This window comes from Crocodylus porosus, unplaced genomic scaffold (genome assembly GCF_001723895.1).
Source record: "Crocodylus porosus isolate Cpor-Errol unplaced genomic scaffold, CroPor_comp1, whole genome shotgun sequence".
Lineage (NCBI taxonomy): Eukaryota > Metazoa > Chordata > Crocodylia > Crocodylidae > Crocodylus > Crocodylus porosus.
Genome location: NW_017728934.1, coordinates 471959 through 489817, shown reverse-complemented (window position 1 = coordinate 489817; position 17859 = coordinate 471959). Strand labels below are relative to the sequence as shown.

The window sequence follows — 17859 nt, the reverse complement described above, 5'->3', positions numbered from 1 at the left end:
GGATGCCGGCCGGCTGGAGGGAGCTGTCGGCCGGCGGCGGGGCCGCGCTGTGCTGCCTGCTCTGCTTCTGGCTCCTCTACTCGCAGCCGCCCAAGGAAGGTAGGTGCCCGGCGGCGGCTGGCGCGAGCGCGGGCCCGGGGGCAGCCCCCGCCGGCCCGTGCCTCAGTTTCCCTCCTCCTCCTCCTCCTCGCGGGGACGCTGACCCCGCGTCCCCCCCCCGGCGGGGAAACTGAGGCACGGGGCTGTTGTGGGGGTCGGGTGGCATCCTGCCTCGGGAGCGGGCGGCGGAGGAGCGGGGGTCCCCGATGGGAAGGGGAAGGTGGGCAGGACCGGGACAAGCCCCCTCCTCCCACAGGCCGGGGGCTTTCGCAGGCGGGTTGGGAGCTGGACGCGGCGCTCTCCCCGTCTCCTTGGCGTGCGATGCAGCCCAGCTCCTTCTTCCTTGCCGAAGCAAAATTCCCTCCCGGCGCTGCCGATCGCACTTGTGCGTGTGTCCTGCCACGGCTGAGACTGGGGAGGTCGCACGTGACCCAAGGAAGGACGGCAGGACCTGTCAGCAAGTGCCCGGGCCCCTTGCGGAGGGCGCCCCCGAGGCGCCGCGGCCAGGGCCCAGCCCTGGCAGGTGGGGTCGGTCTCTTGGCACCTTGACGGAGGGGGCCGAGTGGTCCAACCCGCCACGTCGTGCAATATTTTCCCCCTCCGCTTCCTTGCTTCGCATCCGCCGCATGATTAACGGGGCTGCAGGACCCTGCAGAACCGTCCCTTCCCCCGCGCGCACCCCCCGAAATCTGCAGTCTTGCCCGTGGCGACACTGCGTTAGGACGGTGGGAGCCCGGGCTGCTTCTCCCTCCCACCCAGAGGCTGCGTTCGCAAAGGAGGCCGGGAGAGGAGCCCTGCAGCTCTGTGTGGATCCATAAATAATGCCACAATTACCAACTGTAACTAAACATTTATGCAATCATTCAAATGATGCAGCATTACTCAGCCACGCAGGAGACACAAGTTCAAGCCTGGCCTCCGGCACAGGAGAGACTAGGCCTGGCAGAGGTCTCCGCTGGCAGAGCCCTGGGGTGCAAGAGTCCTTGCTGTGCAGCACCCCCTGCTGGGCAAACTGGTCAAGCAGCCGGGAGCCGCTCGCCAGCCGCGGGTGCTAGAGGAAAGGGGCAACTCAGTGACGGGGACACCCCAGCTGACTGCCTGGAGCTGACTCCAGTCCAGCCAGCGGATGGAGGGAAGCCCAGTGAATCAAGCCAGCAAGCCCTGAACACTCATCTCTGCCCCAAACCTGCTGTGATGCATCCCCAGGCCAAATCCCGTTCTCGGGAGTCAGCGGAGTCGCTCTGGATTTGCGCCGGCGCTACTCGGGCCCTCTGTGAACGTGAACCCCAGACCGTGCGAGAGTAGGAGCGGGGAGGACTCGACGGTCACATCGTTCCGTGCAACAAATGCTAAGGATTGTGATGTGGCTGGGTTGGGGGGGGTGTTGCGTGCGCGGGTATGTAAGAAGGCGAGTGTGTGTGTGCATGCATGTGTCTTAGTGATGGGAGGAGGAGGGGGAGTGGGAACATAAATACTTGGATGGACTCCAAGATTTTGATTTCGAACCGCAAATGATTTGGGCAGTATTGTGCCCTTTTACCTTGGCAGAATGTCCCAAGGATTTCATGGGGGGGCTCTGATTTTTAAATCGGTGGCATACTCTTGCCCTTTATCTCCCCAGCTAACTTGATGGCAGTGATGGGAACCCTGCCGTGCTGGAGACCCTGCAGCGGCTCTGAGCAGCATGGGATGAAACACTCAGGGCAGTTCCCTAGCACTGCTTGTTGGGTGCAGAGTTTTTTAAAAGGGGGTTTGTCTGTCGCCATAGTAGGGGCTTTCTGAGCTGTCTGGTGTCCAAGGACTTTGCAATAGGTGGCATTTAAAAATCTTACCTGGATGTTTCTGGCGCTGTGTATGTGAGCTGGGGGAGTGGGGGAACAGATGCTTTGAGCAGATCCTTGAGACTCACAGAGACTCAGTGACTTCCCGGATGCCTTACAAACCAAGCTGTGGTCCCAGCTAAGTTGATGGCAAGACTCCCACTGGCTTTCTCACAGCCAGGACCACTGAGGGCCAGGCTGTTCCAGTACCATTGGGCAAGGACTCTGGCTGTGTTCAGCAAACAGCAGTACTTCCAAAGCTACCCACCAACAGGAAAACTAGTTTTAGGGGGAACAAAAACTGTTCCTGGTTATTGGTAAGAGTCAGTGAAGTCTTGACTGAAGAAAAGAGGGGGCATCCTTCCTCGGGTAGCGGGTTGAATTAGATGACCTCTAGAGGTCCCTTCCAGCTCTACCTCTCTGATTTTATCAATTTTAAAGGTTGAAACCATTCATTGCAACATTTCCTAAACCAGGGGTAGCCAGCCTGCAGCATGTGTGCCACAAGTGGCATGGGCAGCATCTATGTGTGGCACGCAACAGTCTGGGGAGGGGACTGGCAGATTGGGGAGGGAGCAGAAAGCGGAGCAGCGGACCAGGCAGATGAAGGGAATTGGAGTGGCATTCAGGCAGGGTACGGGGCCTAATTTTTGGCATGACTGAAAATCCCAGAGGTTCCTGGCTGGAGGGTTTTGCCCCTCTGCTCAGGGTCAGACTGACTGGGCATTTGGGACCAAGAAGACTTTTCTCCCATGGTCAGATCGACCTGACCGTGTGTGTGCTCGGGGGCAGAGGGGTTGCCTGCCTTGGCAGTGGGGGCATGGTCCAACAGTTCCTTGCATCTCTTGAGCATTTTTAAACAAACTGTTTCCTGCCTTTGCAGTGGCTGGGTGTTGACTGTGCCGTTGTCCCCCTGCTTTACCTGTGGCAGGCTGAGGTGTTCTCGGGGTTTGGGGGCATTGTGTCTGGTGGAGGCAGAGGGTTGTTTGTGCAGTTTTAAGAATCGGTGAACCAAACACTTGTCTGAGATAGCTTAGATAGTGATGATCCTGCCTTGAGCAGCAGGTTGGACTAGATGACCTCCTGAGGTCCCTTCCAGCCCTAATTTTTATGATTCTATGAATGTTTTATAAGTTTGCCAGCAAGGAGAGAGCAAGGGAGCACTGATGGTGAGTCCTGTAGGTCCCAGGGCTGTCACTTTGGAACACCCTGGGGACACCTTCTTGGTGTAGATCAACACATTGCATTTTCCTGTCTCCCCCCCAATCTCTCCCCACCTCCACGTGGCACTTTTCCCTGTCTAACAAAGCCTGATATTCTCAAAAATTTCTCACTTGTGTCAACTGAGGATAGAGGAGGAGGAGAAAGCTCCCGCCTCTTCCATGTTACTCACTGCGGATTGCAATGAGAGGGGAGATAGAAACACAGGCCAACAGAGCGAGGGATGTGCAAGCAACGTGTGTTTTAAACTAGGAACACATGGAGTGTCAAACACCTAATTAATGACAGGGTAATGTGAGTGATTGCAGCGTGTTCAGATATTGGCAGTAGGGGCAGGGGTTTGATGGCACCTACATACAGGCAGGAGGCATTTGGGGAGCATTAACAAGGCTGTCTTTGGCATGCAGCAAGAGCCCTGCACCTTGCCTTCCTCTCAGAGGAGCGGAGACTCTTCCTCCTTCAGTGGCTGGGGTGGATGTCTGAGCCCACTAGACTCCCTTCCAGTTTGCCCTAGGCTCTGACAGGGCCAAGACTCCTTCCTGGACCTTGCTGAAAGCCTTTCCCAGCAATGGCTGCTGCTCACACAGGCTCCCAGGCCTTGACAGAAGGCTGGGGCTCCATCCAGCCCACAGAAGCAGCAGTGACCTCAGTCACATATGGAACGGGAGGCAGCCGTGGCACGGGCTGCAAGCTGGAGCCAACTGGGCTTGCTCTGTGCTTGGGAGGGGACAAAACTAGAGAAACTGGGAGTAAACAGGGCTTGAACAGGGTTCTAGGCTAGTTTTGCTGGTGAGAGCAGCTGGAGTTTGCAAACCACTTTATGTCTGGTTACCCAGACATGACACTGGCCCCCAGTGTTTCCTACCTGAGATCCCTGTGCTGTTCAGCCATAAGGGCAGGGCAGGGCAGGGCAGGGCAGGTTGTTCCTACTAATGCCTGTACTGCTGGTTTCAACCCCTTCCTGTTGAGATTTGCAGGGCCTTTTGGATAGGGGCAACCTCTTCCAGGAAGGGCCTGAGCACAGCTTGAGGGGATCAGTAAAGCCTCCCTCTCTTACCCCAGTACCTCCTCACTATCCCCAGTGGCCTCATGCCTGCTTCATGCCCCTCTGAGCACATCTGCATACACAGCTGGTGCAGCATGGAGGCACTCTATGTAGCTCTCAAGGAACCAGCTCAGGTGCAGGACACAAGCCAGCAGGGCCTATTTTCCCTGTTGAGAAGCCAAGATAAACTAGGGGGAGCCCACACTGCTATGGCAAGGCTGCTTCTGGTGCCCAGCTGACTGGGTCCATGCCTGCTCGGGCATCCTGACAGTGCCCTGTATTGCATGGTACAGACAGTGAGCAAGAACAGGCCCAGGCAGGTTTCAGGACTGCAGGGACACCAGACCAGCAAAGCACCCCAGTTCCTGGTTCCTCCACGAGGCTGCATGTCAGAGCTGCAGCTGAAGAGGCAGTGGTTATGGTCCCCAAAAATATTGAGGATAAATGCCTGTAAAGACTTGATGCAGCAGCAGTGCAGGACCAGATAAGCATGAAAGATTTAAGGATCAGAAAAGTTCTGAGAGCTCGGAAGTGCTTTGCCTCTCCTGTCCTTCAAGTCAAGAGCTCCATCCTTTCACAGGCTGAGCACCTGACTCCTGCTCACTTCAGCAGGCGTGGGAGGTGCTCAGGGCTTGGCTGGGTCAGGCCCAGACAGCTGAGGTTTATTACTGGAAAGTTAAACCTACTTAAAGCAAAGTGTTTTCTTTGTTCTTTATTTAATGGCTTCCCACTGAGTCTGAGCTACCAAGCCTGGCTTTGAGGGGTCTGGAGTTCAGCCCCAGCTGTTTGATGTGTTATGCTTTGCTGGCATTGGCTGGATTGGCCCGTTAGGTCGAAAGCCCATAATCACCACGTTGGGATTCAGGCTTAGCTCCTGCTTTTTACACACACACCAACAGCACACAGAGAACACAGGCTTCCAATTTAAGCCCATTTCTAGCCCTCAGGTACTTATGTATCTCACATCCTTGGGGTGGCAGAGCCCTTCACAACCTAGTGTCATATAGAGCCTTCAAACACGGTGGCTATTATTCCCATTTCACAGATGTGCAGAGAAACTTTCTGACTTTCCCAAGGAGCCTTTGTGGGAGTAGGGAATCGAAATGTAGCTGCTTGAGTCCTGGCCCAGAGCCCTAACCACTGCGCCGGCCTTCCTCTTCTCACCCAGTGCCCCAGAGTTGAAACCGTCAACCACAAAACCCAACAATCTCCAGGCTCAGGCAGTAATTAATCACCACTCAAGCCAAATGGTATAAAGCAGCACATTCGCAGGCAAGCCACAGCTAGCCAAAACCACTCAAATAGGCTCATGTCTCCTTACTCCGATAACAAACAGCTTACTCTAGGAGACGGAGCCATAGATTGAATTTGTGTGTTACGTCCCCATAAATAGGGAGAGACTGCCAAAGGCTCTCGTACGAGTCCCAACGATCTTGTGTTTTCATCGTATTTGCAGTGTTTATTGATAAATAAGAGAGGAAGGAGCTGCTAGCAGGAGGACTGAGCAGATGGCTGGCGTTCGAGCTGGCTTGAAGACGCAGATTTCCGCACGATAGAGGGGCGACGATTGCAGACCGTGTTTGCAAGGGGCTGTCGGGTATTGGAGGAATCCCCCGTCTTGCTTAAAAACTCCGGCCACGTTCCCATGTTCATAACCTGCCCCTGGTTTTAAAGGGAACAGGATTCCTACTCCTGTTTCAGTAACAACGCCTTAGCTTGTGACAGCTGAATGAACCACGTGAACTCTACTGGATACAAGAGGCTGCTGTGTGCATCTCTCAAAGCATCTCTCTCTGACCCCCTCCTCTCATAAGTGTGGTAATTCCTCTGCCATCTGCGGAGCTCCGTCGGCATAAATGAGAATGGGGAAGAAGCACGCCCGGTCTATGTACGCCAGATATGTGGGCTCTCAGTGGGCTTTTGGATCAAGCCCTCAATGAGATGAGAATCTGGCCCCAGGTTTGTGGTTTCTAGGGACTTGGTTCTCTTCTATCTCACGCTTGTTCAGATGAGGAAGACTCGGTTGAAGGGCTAGGGCTACACCAGGTCAAAGCAGAGGGGAGAGGGGAAACAAAGCCCTGGGGAAAGGAAATGTTACTGTCTCCTATTCTTCTCAGCCCCCAGAACAGGCCACAAGAGCCTTGAGCTGGCTGTAAGGGGCTGAGGGTTTGAGCCGGGTAAGAGCCGAGGGGTTCAGCTGAGGCAGCCTAATGCAGTTGTCCATTGGCTTCCTAAGCACCGTGTGCTTGTGCTGTATTGCCTTGACCTGGCTCAGTTTGAGTCTTTAAAAGCGTGGGTGACGAGGAAAAGCCAGCTCCAGGCTCTCTGAACGCAGCCAGGAAGCCTGTGGCTCTCCTCCGACACCCCTCCTGGGTGGGGGCTTTGCTCCTGCCTGCTTTACAGATGGCAGCACTGAGCTAAGGCTGGCTCTGGCTACAGCAGGCAGGCCAGCCTTGCCCTGCTTGACTCTGCATTGCTTGTCTTCTGCCCATTAGCTGCAGCAGCTTAGGATGTGGGCTTAGTACATGTTGGGACATGCTGGCTTGGCCATCCCATGTTCTCAGGCTGTCCCTGGGCAGTGGCACACATAGACTGCAGGAGAGCCGTTGAGCAGGACCTGCATGGTGCAGAAGTCATGCTATGGTGTCAGCCACACCAAGACGCAAGAAGGGACTGAAGTAAAGCATTTGGCACAGAGAGGGCTGGGGAATTGGTGCAGGGGGGGCGGGGAACTAAGCAGGAGCGGTGCATGAATATGGACTGCAGGTCTGGACCTAGGAGTTTAGATTTTTTTTAATGGGCTGCAGCCAGTGGGGGGGATGCAGGGTGCGAGACCTACAGGATATCAGGCTCTTGATGTCTTTGGCTGAGACAAGAAACTGAAGCACCCAAGCAAGTGGCATCTTTATCTTAGGCAAGTTACCCAGGGACTTACAGCCACGTCAGTAGTAGAGCTGGCCAGAGAACCCAGGAATCCTATTTTCCAGTGTCCTGCGCTCAGTACCCTATGTCTCATGGCCTGTGTCTCTCTACAGGGAAGGAGCTGGAGGTGGGGATGTGTGAGATCACAGCGCTGGACAGGGACCTCAGCCACCCCAGGAGGATGATTGCCAGGCAGACAGCGCGGTGCGCTTGCAGGAGGGGCCAAGTGGCTGGCACAACCAGGGCAAAACCAGCCTGTGTGGATGGTAAGAGAGCACCAAGCCTTCCCAGACTCCCTGTACTGACTGCTCCAGAAAGCTGGGAGCCAGGGTCACCTGATAGCAGGAAAACCCCAAGACCAAGGGTGACCTTGGTTCAGCGTGGTCAATGAGAGCTTTGCCAGCATTGGCTTGAAAAGCTCCCAGCAGATATACGCTAACACATAGGCAGGCCCAGCTGGGGCTTCTGGGTTTTCACTGGCAGCCAGGGTTGTCACAGATGTCATGGCAGAGCTACTTTACAGCTGAAGCAGCCACAGAGCTCATGCTCCAAGATCACAGGCCTCTCCCATGAAGGTGAAAGGAGAATCCTAAGAGCCGCTAACAGTACAGGGCTCATGACACACAGGCAAGTAGTTCTACTTCTGTCCAGCAGAGGGTAGCAGTGACCCATCCAGCCTGGCTGGCTCATCGTTACCCTGTTGAAAGACTCTTGGTTAGGCAAAGCCCAGCATTCGGGGCTATTGGCAGAGCAGTGTGGGGCATGGGCACAAGGAGAGTATTGCTGCCTCTCCCCAGCCTGTCTCCAGGTCCACTGAGGGAGGAGGAATGAGGTGTATGAGCAAGACATGCTCCAGGTTCATCCCCCCCCAGCCCTCAAAAAACCCTCTTCTGGGGAGAAACCACACTGTGGCTGGATGAGGTGTGTGGCCCTGAAGCAGCGTGGCTGCCTCGTGGCGACTTGACTATTACAGGCCATGTTCTGCTCCTAAGTATGCAGCTGTAACCTGCCTGTCACCGCAGGGATTATACTGTGCTAGGTCCTCCAAGGCCAGACTCTCCAGGCGTCTGCACGGGGCACCAAGTTCTTCAGCAAACCCATCCAGAGTGAGGACCTGGGTGCTGCCAGGCGCTACAAAAACTCAGGGCCTCACCGGGAGCAAAATTCATGAAGCTCTGCCCCTGATGGCAGGTGTTGGAAGAGCTGCCACAAGCTCTCAGTGCAGCCTGACTCTACAGGGCAGCTCCCCTCCTGTCCAAGACGGCTGGGTGGCAGGGAGGGAGGGGGCCAGTTCTTCGCTGAAAGCAAACCAGGAGCCCCCCATAGCACCTGGTGCTTGTGGGAAGCTGTGCAGAGCCCCTGCTGTGTGGGCATGTGTTATACCATGTTGCTACATGCTGTGACTTGCAGAAGCAACGCGCAGCCCCTGGCGTGGGCGGGACGTGTTGTCTTGTGATGCTGCGTGTGGCAAACGTGTCCCTCACCAGTAGGCACGTGTTGGTGTGTGTGTATGGGGTGGAGGGGGTGAGAGCCCCTGGCCTTCAGGCAGCTGCTAGCTCATGTTAATAGGTGTTAAAATAGTAGTGACTGCGCAAAACTCTCCCTAATGGTCTCGATTGTGTCTCCTGTTCTCCTCATGCTCCATCCCCTTCCTGCTTTTCATTTGGCACTTGTTTTCTCTCTCGTTCTCCTCCTTTGTGTATCTCTCCCCTTCTCCCATGCTGTCTTTGGCCTGGCGTTCCTTAATCGTTCCTGCTGTGTTATCCTGGGCCTTTTTTTGCTTCCATCTCTTCCTCCCCACATCCTTCCTTCCATCCCCACATACACCTATCGCCCTTCCATCCATCTTTCCCTATCCTACCATGTCTCTCGCTCCCTCCTGCTCTGCTCCCTCCCCTGCCCTGCCTGGCAGCTCAGCTCATTGCCAGTAAACAGTGGTGCGGGATGGAGCCCTGCGACGAAGGAGAGCAGTGCACTTTGTTAATCAATCGCTCAGGATGGAGCTGTACAAGACGACTGGGCCGAATAAAGACCGTCACTGTGAGTACCTCTCCTCTGGCTGGGCAGGGACGGAAGGGGCAGCCAGCAGCTGCTGTCTGTCAGGAGGTGTTCAGGATGGTTGAACAGGGGGAAGGAAGCAAGCGTGATGGGCAGTGTCTTCCTAGGGTAAGCTGCCACCCCCCCCAGGTATTTTGCACCTCCCCTCAGCCCCCTTCACTTGGTTATAGGCCATTCTGAGGACTCCCAGTATCACCTCCCCCAGGTGTTTGCAGTCAGGCCCCCAAACCTCATCATCTTAAAGAGCATGAGGTACTTTGAAGCAATCACTGTAGTATCAGGGCTCCTGAGAAACACAGAAGAGCCTGCATGGGGTTGAGGCAGATCAGCACCATTATTATCACCACCTTGGATAAGAGGGGAAACTGAGGCACAGAGCTGGGGGAGTGAATTGTTGCACGTCACAGATGTCGTTGCAGAGCCAGGGGCTCCTACCTCTCCTGGCTTCCAGCCCTCATATGTGCCCCTCTCCACAGAGGTGGGGAGGGGAGGCTGTGATGCATGTAGACCTGGCAGAAGCAAGTGTATTTGGGTAGGGGGGTAGGAGATCTGCAAGAGACAAGGCATCATCTGGACTGCAAGAGACTCATATTGCACCATGATCTACAGATTGTGATGAGAGAAATGTCAGGGAGAGAAGCAGACCTGTGGCTAGAGCGAGCGTGGAGAGCAGCCGTCACGAAGACCCAGAACGAGGTTCTTCCTTCCCACTTCCCCTGAGAGCACCGGGAGGCAGCTCTGGGCCCTGCCGTCAACAGGAATCAACCTCACTAATAGGATGTGCCTGGGGCACCGAGGTACTGCTCGCTTGCAGGACCCCGTCTGCTGGAGCCAGGGGGACTGGGCTCTCCGGAGGCTTTGCAACGCACCTGCTGTGATTCCCTGTAGAGATGGGTTTGAAACAAAGCCTCGTTGCCCTGGGACAGAGTAGCTGAGCATAAAGGAAGCACCTGCAGGGCCCGCACCCAGGCGCAGCTCTGTCCCACGAGGAGATGTTCACCTCAGGCTGAAAGGGAGGGTCATGGCATGACCCTTGAGCAGCTCCACTTCACCTCCACCTTCCTAGAAACAGAAAGGCATCGCTTTCCTGCCGGGGGTGGTGTAAAAGCTGGTACCTGCAGCACAGGGAGGAAGGGGAACTGGAAATAGGGCACCTGCCCCTGCCTTCTCCTGCCTGCTCAGGGAATCCCTCCTCTTCAGACAGGTCTTGGCCCCTAGCCAACAGGAGCCTGCAGCCATTTTAAGCCTATGAAACCAGCACGTGCTATTTCACGGCTGGTGCAATGCAGCCCTTTCCAGCAGGGGTGGTGTAGGGAAGAGGGCACATCAGGCTGTGGGGGAGCTTGTAGCCACTTCGGTCTCTCCCTCCTTCCAAAGGGCATAACCTCACCCCCTTTCAGCATGCAAGGCTTGGAGACGTTCTGCCAATTTGGCCCACTGCAGAAACAGGGGCCAGCTGTGCAGCTCTGTGCTGGATCCCTGGATGCCTCCCCCAAAATGGGGGCACCAGGATCAGGCACTGAAGCAGGTACTTGTCTCTCCTCCTTGGCTGGCAGCGCAGAGCGGTTGGAGCCCGGGGGCTGTGACATGGGGAGGGGGAGGAGGAGCCGGCATCCATTCATCTTGTATTCGAAGGCTGCTGAGGTGGAACGACTCCTGCAGCAGCATTGCCCAAATGAGCCTTCCCATCCAGAAGCAGCTGCCTGGCTTCCCTCTGTGCGCGGCCTGGTAGTCTGTGCTGCAGTCAGCTCAGCAAGTGCATAACAATGAACGGGGAGCTGGATGCTGCTGGCAGGAGCCTCGGAAGTGCATCGGGATATTTTATTAATGTCAGAGACATTAAGACTTGGAGGAGAGTGAATTACGCTCCCCGCAGCACAGGGGAGACAGGCACTGTCAGGCCACAGCTATTTGTCTCTCAGGAAGGCGGCAACGTGAGTGCTGCTGTCCTGGCCGCTAGCCATGTCAGCATTGTGGAGTTTGTCTCTTGAGGCCCTGGGGGACCTGTGCCCTGCTGCATGGGGAGCAATTATAACTGGAGGAAGCCTGTGCAGAAACATGCATCTCCAGCTGCTTCAGAGCGAAGTGTGCGCACGGCGCAGGCTACCGGAGTTGGGGGCATGGGGAAGTACCTCGCCGGCGGAGCTCCCAGAAGTGATCAGCGCAGGAGACCAGCCATGCAGAGTCCCGTCTCCAACAGGGGTTGACGCCAGCTGTAGCAGAGGAAGGAGTCAGACCCCCAGCACTAGGCAGGTGTGGGATAATCTGTCTCCACTGCACCCTCTTCTTGATCCCTTACAGAGCTGTGAAACCCCTGAAGCATGAGGGTCCACAGCCCTTTCGAATGACTCTGGATAATCACCCCATCCGTCTCCGTCGTTCTCCTGGCCTCGGCAATGTCCTGTGGCAGGGAGTTCCACGGTCTAGGGATGCAGGAAGTACTATTTTAGTGGTAGTATCAAGGCTGCACCCAGCGCAGCTCTCTGGAGTGGTCAATATAGAGATGGCCTTCTATCTGCAACGCCAGGCTCTGTTCACAGGACTAGGGCCCGGGGCTGTAAGAGACCAGAGCTCTAGCAGCCTGTATTCCCAGCACTCCGGCTCCTGGTCTGATCCCACCTCTGTACATGTCTTTTGTCTGAAAACCTGGCACACAGCATAAGCAAATGCTGCCTTCACTGTGGGGAAGGTGCTTCCCACTGCTGCTGAGCACTGCAGCCGAGAGCAAGCCACTGCCAGGCTGTTAGGGAAGATGAATATGCCCCGGGCTGCAGGGAGCAAGGACCAGGGGGGAGGAGAGGTGCGTTTGTATTTATCAAACACCTGCTCCGATTTGCCGAATCCTGCCCGAGCTGCACGGCCCTGCTTTGCATTATTAAATATTCATGTTGCCGGGTCGCCAGTGTAGAATACACACATGCCTGCCGCTGAATCATTTATGTACAATCAGGGGCGACGCAGAATCCTACTCGTGCTCCATCAGGGAGGGACCTCCCCACTGTTTACTCTGATCCATTTGGCTACACAAAGACGTGCCAGCTTGCTCCTGGAGTCTTAAAGGAGCAGCACAGCCTGCCTCTCCCTTGCTCTCCTCCCAGCGGTGTGTGGGGGGCGTCTTCTCTGCTGGGATCTGTGAGCCCCCAAATCTTTCAGCAAGCCTGACTGGGTCCCAGGACCAGAGACTGGGGAAGAAGGTGCCAGGAGGAAAGCAGGCATGCTGGAGTCGCACAGCTTCGGGAGGGGGTGCTCAGCCTATCCAGTACGATGAAAAGTCAGGGGATTCCCATGTGTCTGCCAAGCTTACCCAAACTGGCATTCATCAGGGCTAGCCTGAAGGAAGTCCTAGACGGGTCCCAGTACAGAGAAAGGTTTCCTAACATGGAAAGCTTAAGATCCACTGGCTCCATGGTTTGTTTTTTGCTCAGGCATGGGAAGTGTGTGATACGTTGGCTGGCCCAGTTTATCAAGGACAGATGTCTTATTGGCAAGCAGGCTACTGCCCCAGCCTGCCCTCGGGCACCCAGAGGTACAATTGCCTCATCGTTCCCAAGTGAAATGGGTTCGTCGCTCTCGTTCCAAAGAGGCCGGGCACTAGAACAGCAGCTCAGGCTTGAGCGGTCCTGGCAGGGCTGTCTAGGGCCTACACAGAGGGGCCAGGAGTGTCTGGCCTCCTCCTGGAAAGGTTAATGGGGATGAACCCAATGGGGTTGTTTGGAAATGAAGCAGGGCTCGGCAGTAAAGCCCCTTCAAATGAACAGAGAACAGGGGCTTTTCTGTGGCTCTTGGAAGCATCCCACCAAAGGGTCCGAATTGCGTCAGCATCTAGAGGAGGGGCCCAGAGAGCTGGTAGAGAGGTGATTGTTTCCTATGGGGCCCTTCTGTGGGTTCCCCCCACCAACGGCATCTCCGCTGGAGCATGGGGTCCCAGGTGAGAGCTCACAGCCTGTGTCATCCCCTTCCCCAGCCTGGAGGGGAGCTTAGCTCAGAGAGGAGAAGCCGGAACAAATGGGCTTAGGGTGATAGAAGACGCTGTCTGCCAGCATGCCGCATGTAGAAGGAGCTTAACAGGATAACTCCAAGCTGATTAGACACAGAGTCAGTGTGTGTGTGTGCATGTATGTGTGTGGGCACCTCTCCCTCTACCCGCTGTCTTCCTTCACATGCCCTAAAGGCTGAGGCCAGCCTCATTTCTGAGCCACATCTACCCCCAGCATCTACCAATGCTTGCCATAGCCTCACATGGCAGGGGAGAGTCCCTGCTGCACCTCTGCTCTGCAGGCAGCCAGGCTTCCAGTGGCAGTGCCTGAGTTTGCCTTTTGTGGTCTCCTTCTCACCCCTCTTCCTCGGTTCTTATTTTTTTCACCCCTTAATCACATACATTGTGGGTTTTGGTCCCTGCCCTCGTACAGGCAGGTGGGACCTGTGCCATGGCACTGGGCTGCATTCAGCCTCACCAATAAGAAGGCCCATGCTGGGGTAGAGGGGCTGGGCTGGGAAGCCAGGAGGCAGCCAACTGGCCTGGGATTTATAGGTCTTCTGTGCTTTGTTCCCCCAGGTCTCCTGACAGCAGCAAGTCACCAGGTGCAAGAGCTGTGCCTCCACTCCTGGCTGCTGAGGCAGTCCCCATGCCACCTTCCTGGGGCCAGGGGAGCCCTGACTGTCTGGTATCCACATGGGTCGATCTCCTCGCAGTGGGGCTTTGTCTTGGCTCCATGGACTGCACCCTGGATCTGGAGCCACCTGGGCAGGGGCCTCACTCCATTGCTGCCAGGACGGTGCAAACAGCTCAAACAAATGGGCCGGATTTGGTTTTATTCCAGGCACTCTGGAGGGTTTTTAACTAAAATGCAACTTTCTGCAGATCTTTTCTTGTGAATGGCGGGAGCAACCTCTTGGCATCCCCAGTGTCAGAGGTCTGGTGGATATCTTTGCAGTGGCTGGGAATTGCCTGGCCCCCCAAGACATGGAGGAAAACAGCTTGGACAGATGTTTAATCGCACTGGGGGCTGAGAGTTGCAGAGATGCACCTTGAAGAAAATCGTCTCGTTTCCCCCAGTCTCTGGAGTGCAGAGTGTGAGCCATCCCAGAGGGAGTCCCTCTTAAGAGCCGCTGAGGTCTCCTTATCCATGGCTTCCCAGCCTATTCACAGCAGTTTGTACAGAGCAAGAGTCCTGTGGAGTGGGGCAAGCCGACTGCCCTCCACTTCTCAGCACGGCGTCCCCGGGGGCCGCTGTGCTGAGCGGAGGGAGTGATGATATACGGAAGATGAGCCGATCTGTTTCCATTTGCAGTTTGTCCATCGGCGGCTCCCTGTTTCCCCAGGTGTATTCCACGGCCCCGAACAAGCGGCTGAGTCGTCACTAGAAATAAATCCTCGGCCTGCCATCCACTCCCAGGCAGTCTATCAGTGGGCAGGCAGCGGAAGCTGGAAGCCGAGCCATGTTAATTTGTTTTGACCGGTCATGCAGCCTTGTGTTTGTGCCTGCAGCTGTGGGAGTTGAAGGGGGTCTGTGTCAAGAGTTTGCTGCCCTTGGTGGCTCCCACCAGTGTCCCTGCAAAAAAACATGTTCACTAGGAAAGAGTGAGAGTGGAAGGGAGGAAGCATGGTGGAAGCAGGCGGGCTTCCCTGCGTGGAGGACACATGGGTGAGGTGTTCAGCTGGAGGTGGAGGTATCATGGGGACACAATGTCTGACAGTAGAGTGGGGATGCGAGCTGGTGGCTGGGTTTGGAAGGGCTTGACTCCCGGCATGGACAGGACCTCAGTGTTAGAGGACGTTGGGGCTCTGCAGAAACACGTTAGGCCTGACTTTGGGGGCTTTGTCTAGAGCAAGCTTTGGAAGGCTTTGGCCAGCACATTAGCAGCCTAGCATAGATAATGCAGTGTGCTTTTAATGCAGGTAACACCAGAAATATTTGATTCCCAGCACAGAAACACCCTATCCTATATGAAAGGCACGCTGTTTTATCTACACTGGGCTGTAGCCTGTTAGCAAACACCTTCCAAACCCCAGGTTCCTCTAGGCAGGAGGTGCTAAATGTCCACAACCCACCCTGAAGCAAGTGGGCATTGAAGCTGCATAGGACCCCTCAGGATCAAGCCCTTTCTCACTGTCCATCCTGACTTCTCTATACAGCCCTACAGGTAACATCGTGCTTGATGCTGGAGAAGTGAAGGCCCTTGCCCCACAGAGCTCAGAGGCAGGGCTGAGCCGAATCCCTGGTGAGAACTTTGTACCGTGGGGCGTGTGTGTCCTCAGGGTCACTGCCACGTGGAGATCTGTGGTTTGCACCTGGATGTCCATGCCACCAGGCCTCGAAGAAGAGGTGGGAAAGGGAAGCATGAGCATATGTCATGGCAGACCAAGGGGACGGCTGGACAAGAGAGCAGAGGCAGGCGGAGGGGCAAGAAGAGGCTTGTGTGGAATCAGGGGTCCCCACGACTCTGTGATGCTAAAGAAGAGTCCCACTGATAAGATCCAGCCTGATCCCTGAGCCACAGCACCCTGTTTCCAAAGCAGTGTGCTTGTCTCGGTGCCCCATTCCCAGAGCAGACAGGCAGCTGCGTGGGGATTTCCCTATAGGGTGCCAGGCTCTGGCTTTGGTGGCAGTGCACAGGGTGACCCAGCGAGACACCGTGCACACCCCATAGAGCCAGCTGCTGCCGAGGGGACCAGCCCCTCCGTCACCTTGTAAATATTACCAGGGCTCCCTCTCGCCTCCCGCCCCCTCCCATCTCATCGTGAGTCGGACTCCTGGGTCCAAGGGCCTTTTCCACTGTAAGAAATTTCCAAAAACTTGTAATGTTGACATCGTCAGGAAATAAAATTCTAACTTTATTAATCAAAGAGGCCCCTCCGGGCAGGTGCTTGTCTTTTTAGTGACTCTCCCGGCCCCCAGCCCTGCCCTCGGGGCTGCTGGTCTGGGGCAGGGGAGGGTAACTTCTCAGGAGTTCATGTTAATGGTTCAGGAAGCAGCTACAGAACAGACCTGTCTGCAGGAGAGGTTGGATCAAGGAGCTGCCTGGCCCTGCAAAATCTCAGCTAATGGGGCTTCTGTCTCTCCTCCAACGCACCGCAGCTCTGCACTCGCGGTTTCCAGGCTTGTGGTCCAGCTGAACGCAAGGCACTGGCTGGAGCAGTGCTGAAGCTGGTTGATACACCATGCTTAGCTTAGCTTATTAGGCTCATTAGGATAAGGCTTGTCGCTTAATGTGGATCAAGCTGCTCAGAAAAGTTCAGGTTCAAAAGCCACTAACGTCTTCTCTGCTGTGATTTCACTTGGAGAGAGACTGCTGGGTTTACTGGAGTCCAGAGGAGTTTGATAGTGATACCACCACAGTATCCGAGCAGCGCCCGTTCTTTAATTCTCCTCCCCGTGGCCTTGGGGGTGGGGCGAGGTCACCATCTCCAGGCAGAGCAGGGGAAAGTGAGGCACAGGAAAACCGATGCTGGGCGAGGAGCTCGGTTGAAGATCTGGCTAGAAGCCCCACCCAATTCCCACTGCAATCAGCATTTAAGGCCTGGCACCATCCAGTGCTCCCATGAGCAGCAACACCGGGGCAGCGTCACTTCGCTCTCCTTGCCCGCCTGCGGCCATGACAGCATGGGATTGGCACCAAGTCGCCCATGAGGCTGGGCCGGGGGCCGCTGCCCAAGCTAAACGCAAGGCTGCTGTCCTCCCTCTCTGCCAAGCTGCGCCCCATCTGTCTCCGTGTGCACACGTGCCATGGTAGCTGGATGGCAGCAAGCGCCAATGCTCAGAAAGCCCTGTGGAGAGAGCAGGCCTGAGGCAGGGTTAGGGAAGCTGCCTCCTTGCCTTTGCAGCGCCTCTCAGGTGCACGGCGCACTTCTCTTCCATCTGGGCAAGCTGCCAAAAGGAGCTGGGTAAAGCAAGTAGCCAGCAGCCTTTAAATACCTGTCCCTTCCTGCGGGGCTCCGGCGTCCTCCCCGGCTGCAATCAGAGTTCAGAGAATTGGTCTCCAAGGCACTAATTCATGTCTCAGCCTAATTACCATTGATTGGATTTCCACGTACAACTGTCTCTGTCATTATCACAGCACTGCTCGGAGATGTTCTGCGCGAGGGGCTGTTAGAAAATCCATTTAAAAGCAAGAGTGGCACCGAGCAGCCCAGCCCAAGGGCCTTTCACCATAGAGCATCATATGGCAGGGGCAGAGTATCGCTCATCTAGAAAGAGACTGTGCAGCAGGCTCCGTGTTCATCCACGGCCTGCCCCAAAGGCCAGCCGAATCAGCAAGACCCCCCCCCCCCGGCGCGATCTCTGGATCAGGCCCTCCGTCCTTGGCTTCCTGCCCAGGTGGCTGCCTAAGGCAGGACTCGCATTACCACCGTATCTCAAGGACAGCGTCCTTATGGAGACACCACCGCTGTGGTCTGGGTTTTGTAGCATAAATATCTGCTTGCTAGAGGCTAGACCAGCACAGCTCGTTTCACCAAAACACAACCATTCTTGATGGCTGGCTCCCCAAGCCACTGCCAGGCCTGCCAGTGGGGCTGTACTTGTGGGTCAGGGATGTGCTCGACTGAAGAATGCCTTTCGTGTGGAAGGACCCTCATGTAATAAAGGGAGGGATGCATTGAAACCATCCACTGTTGAAATGCAGCCGCTCTGGTGTGTGCAGCAGTTTCGCGATTTGCTCAGCACTGTAACATAGGGCAGGAAGTGAAGAAGA

At 55.7% G+C, this 17859-nt stretch overlaps 1 protein-coding gene across 1 annotated transcript; it reads left to right on the top strand.

Moving 5' to 3' along the window:
• Window positions 1–2: 2 nt before the first annotated feature.
• On the top strand, window positions 3–16012 carry LOC109317504 (protein FAM19A5-like). The gene is made up of 4 exons (XM_019546221.1): window positions 3–99; window positions 7221–7373; window positions 9020–9147; window positions 13721–16012. The coding sequence occupies exons 1-4, from the start codon at window positions 3–5 to the stop codon at window positions 13727–13729; spliced, it is 387 nt and encodes a 128-aa protein (XP_019401766.1). The 3' UTR covers window positions 13730–16012.
• Window positions 16013–17859: the final 1847 nt, after the last annotated feature.

Coding starts and splice junctions, on each gene's coding strand:
- LOC109317504 (XM_019546221.1), top strand. CDS start 3: ATGCCGGCCGGCTGGAGGGAGCTGTCGGCCGGCGGCGGGGCCGCGCTG. Junction 100..7,220: donor CTCGCAGCCGCCCAAGGAAG/GTAGGTGCCCGG, acceptor GTCTCTCTACAG/GGAAGGAGCTGGAGGTGGGG. Junction 7,374..9,019: donor AAAACCAGCCTGTGTGGATG/GTAAGAGAGCAC, acceptor CCTGCCTGGCAG/CTCAGCTCATTGCCAGTAAA.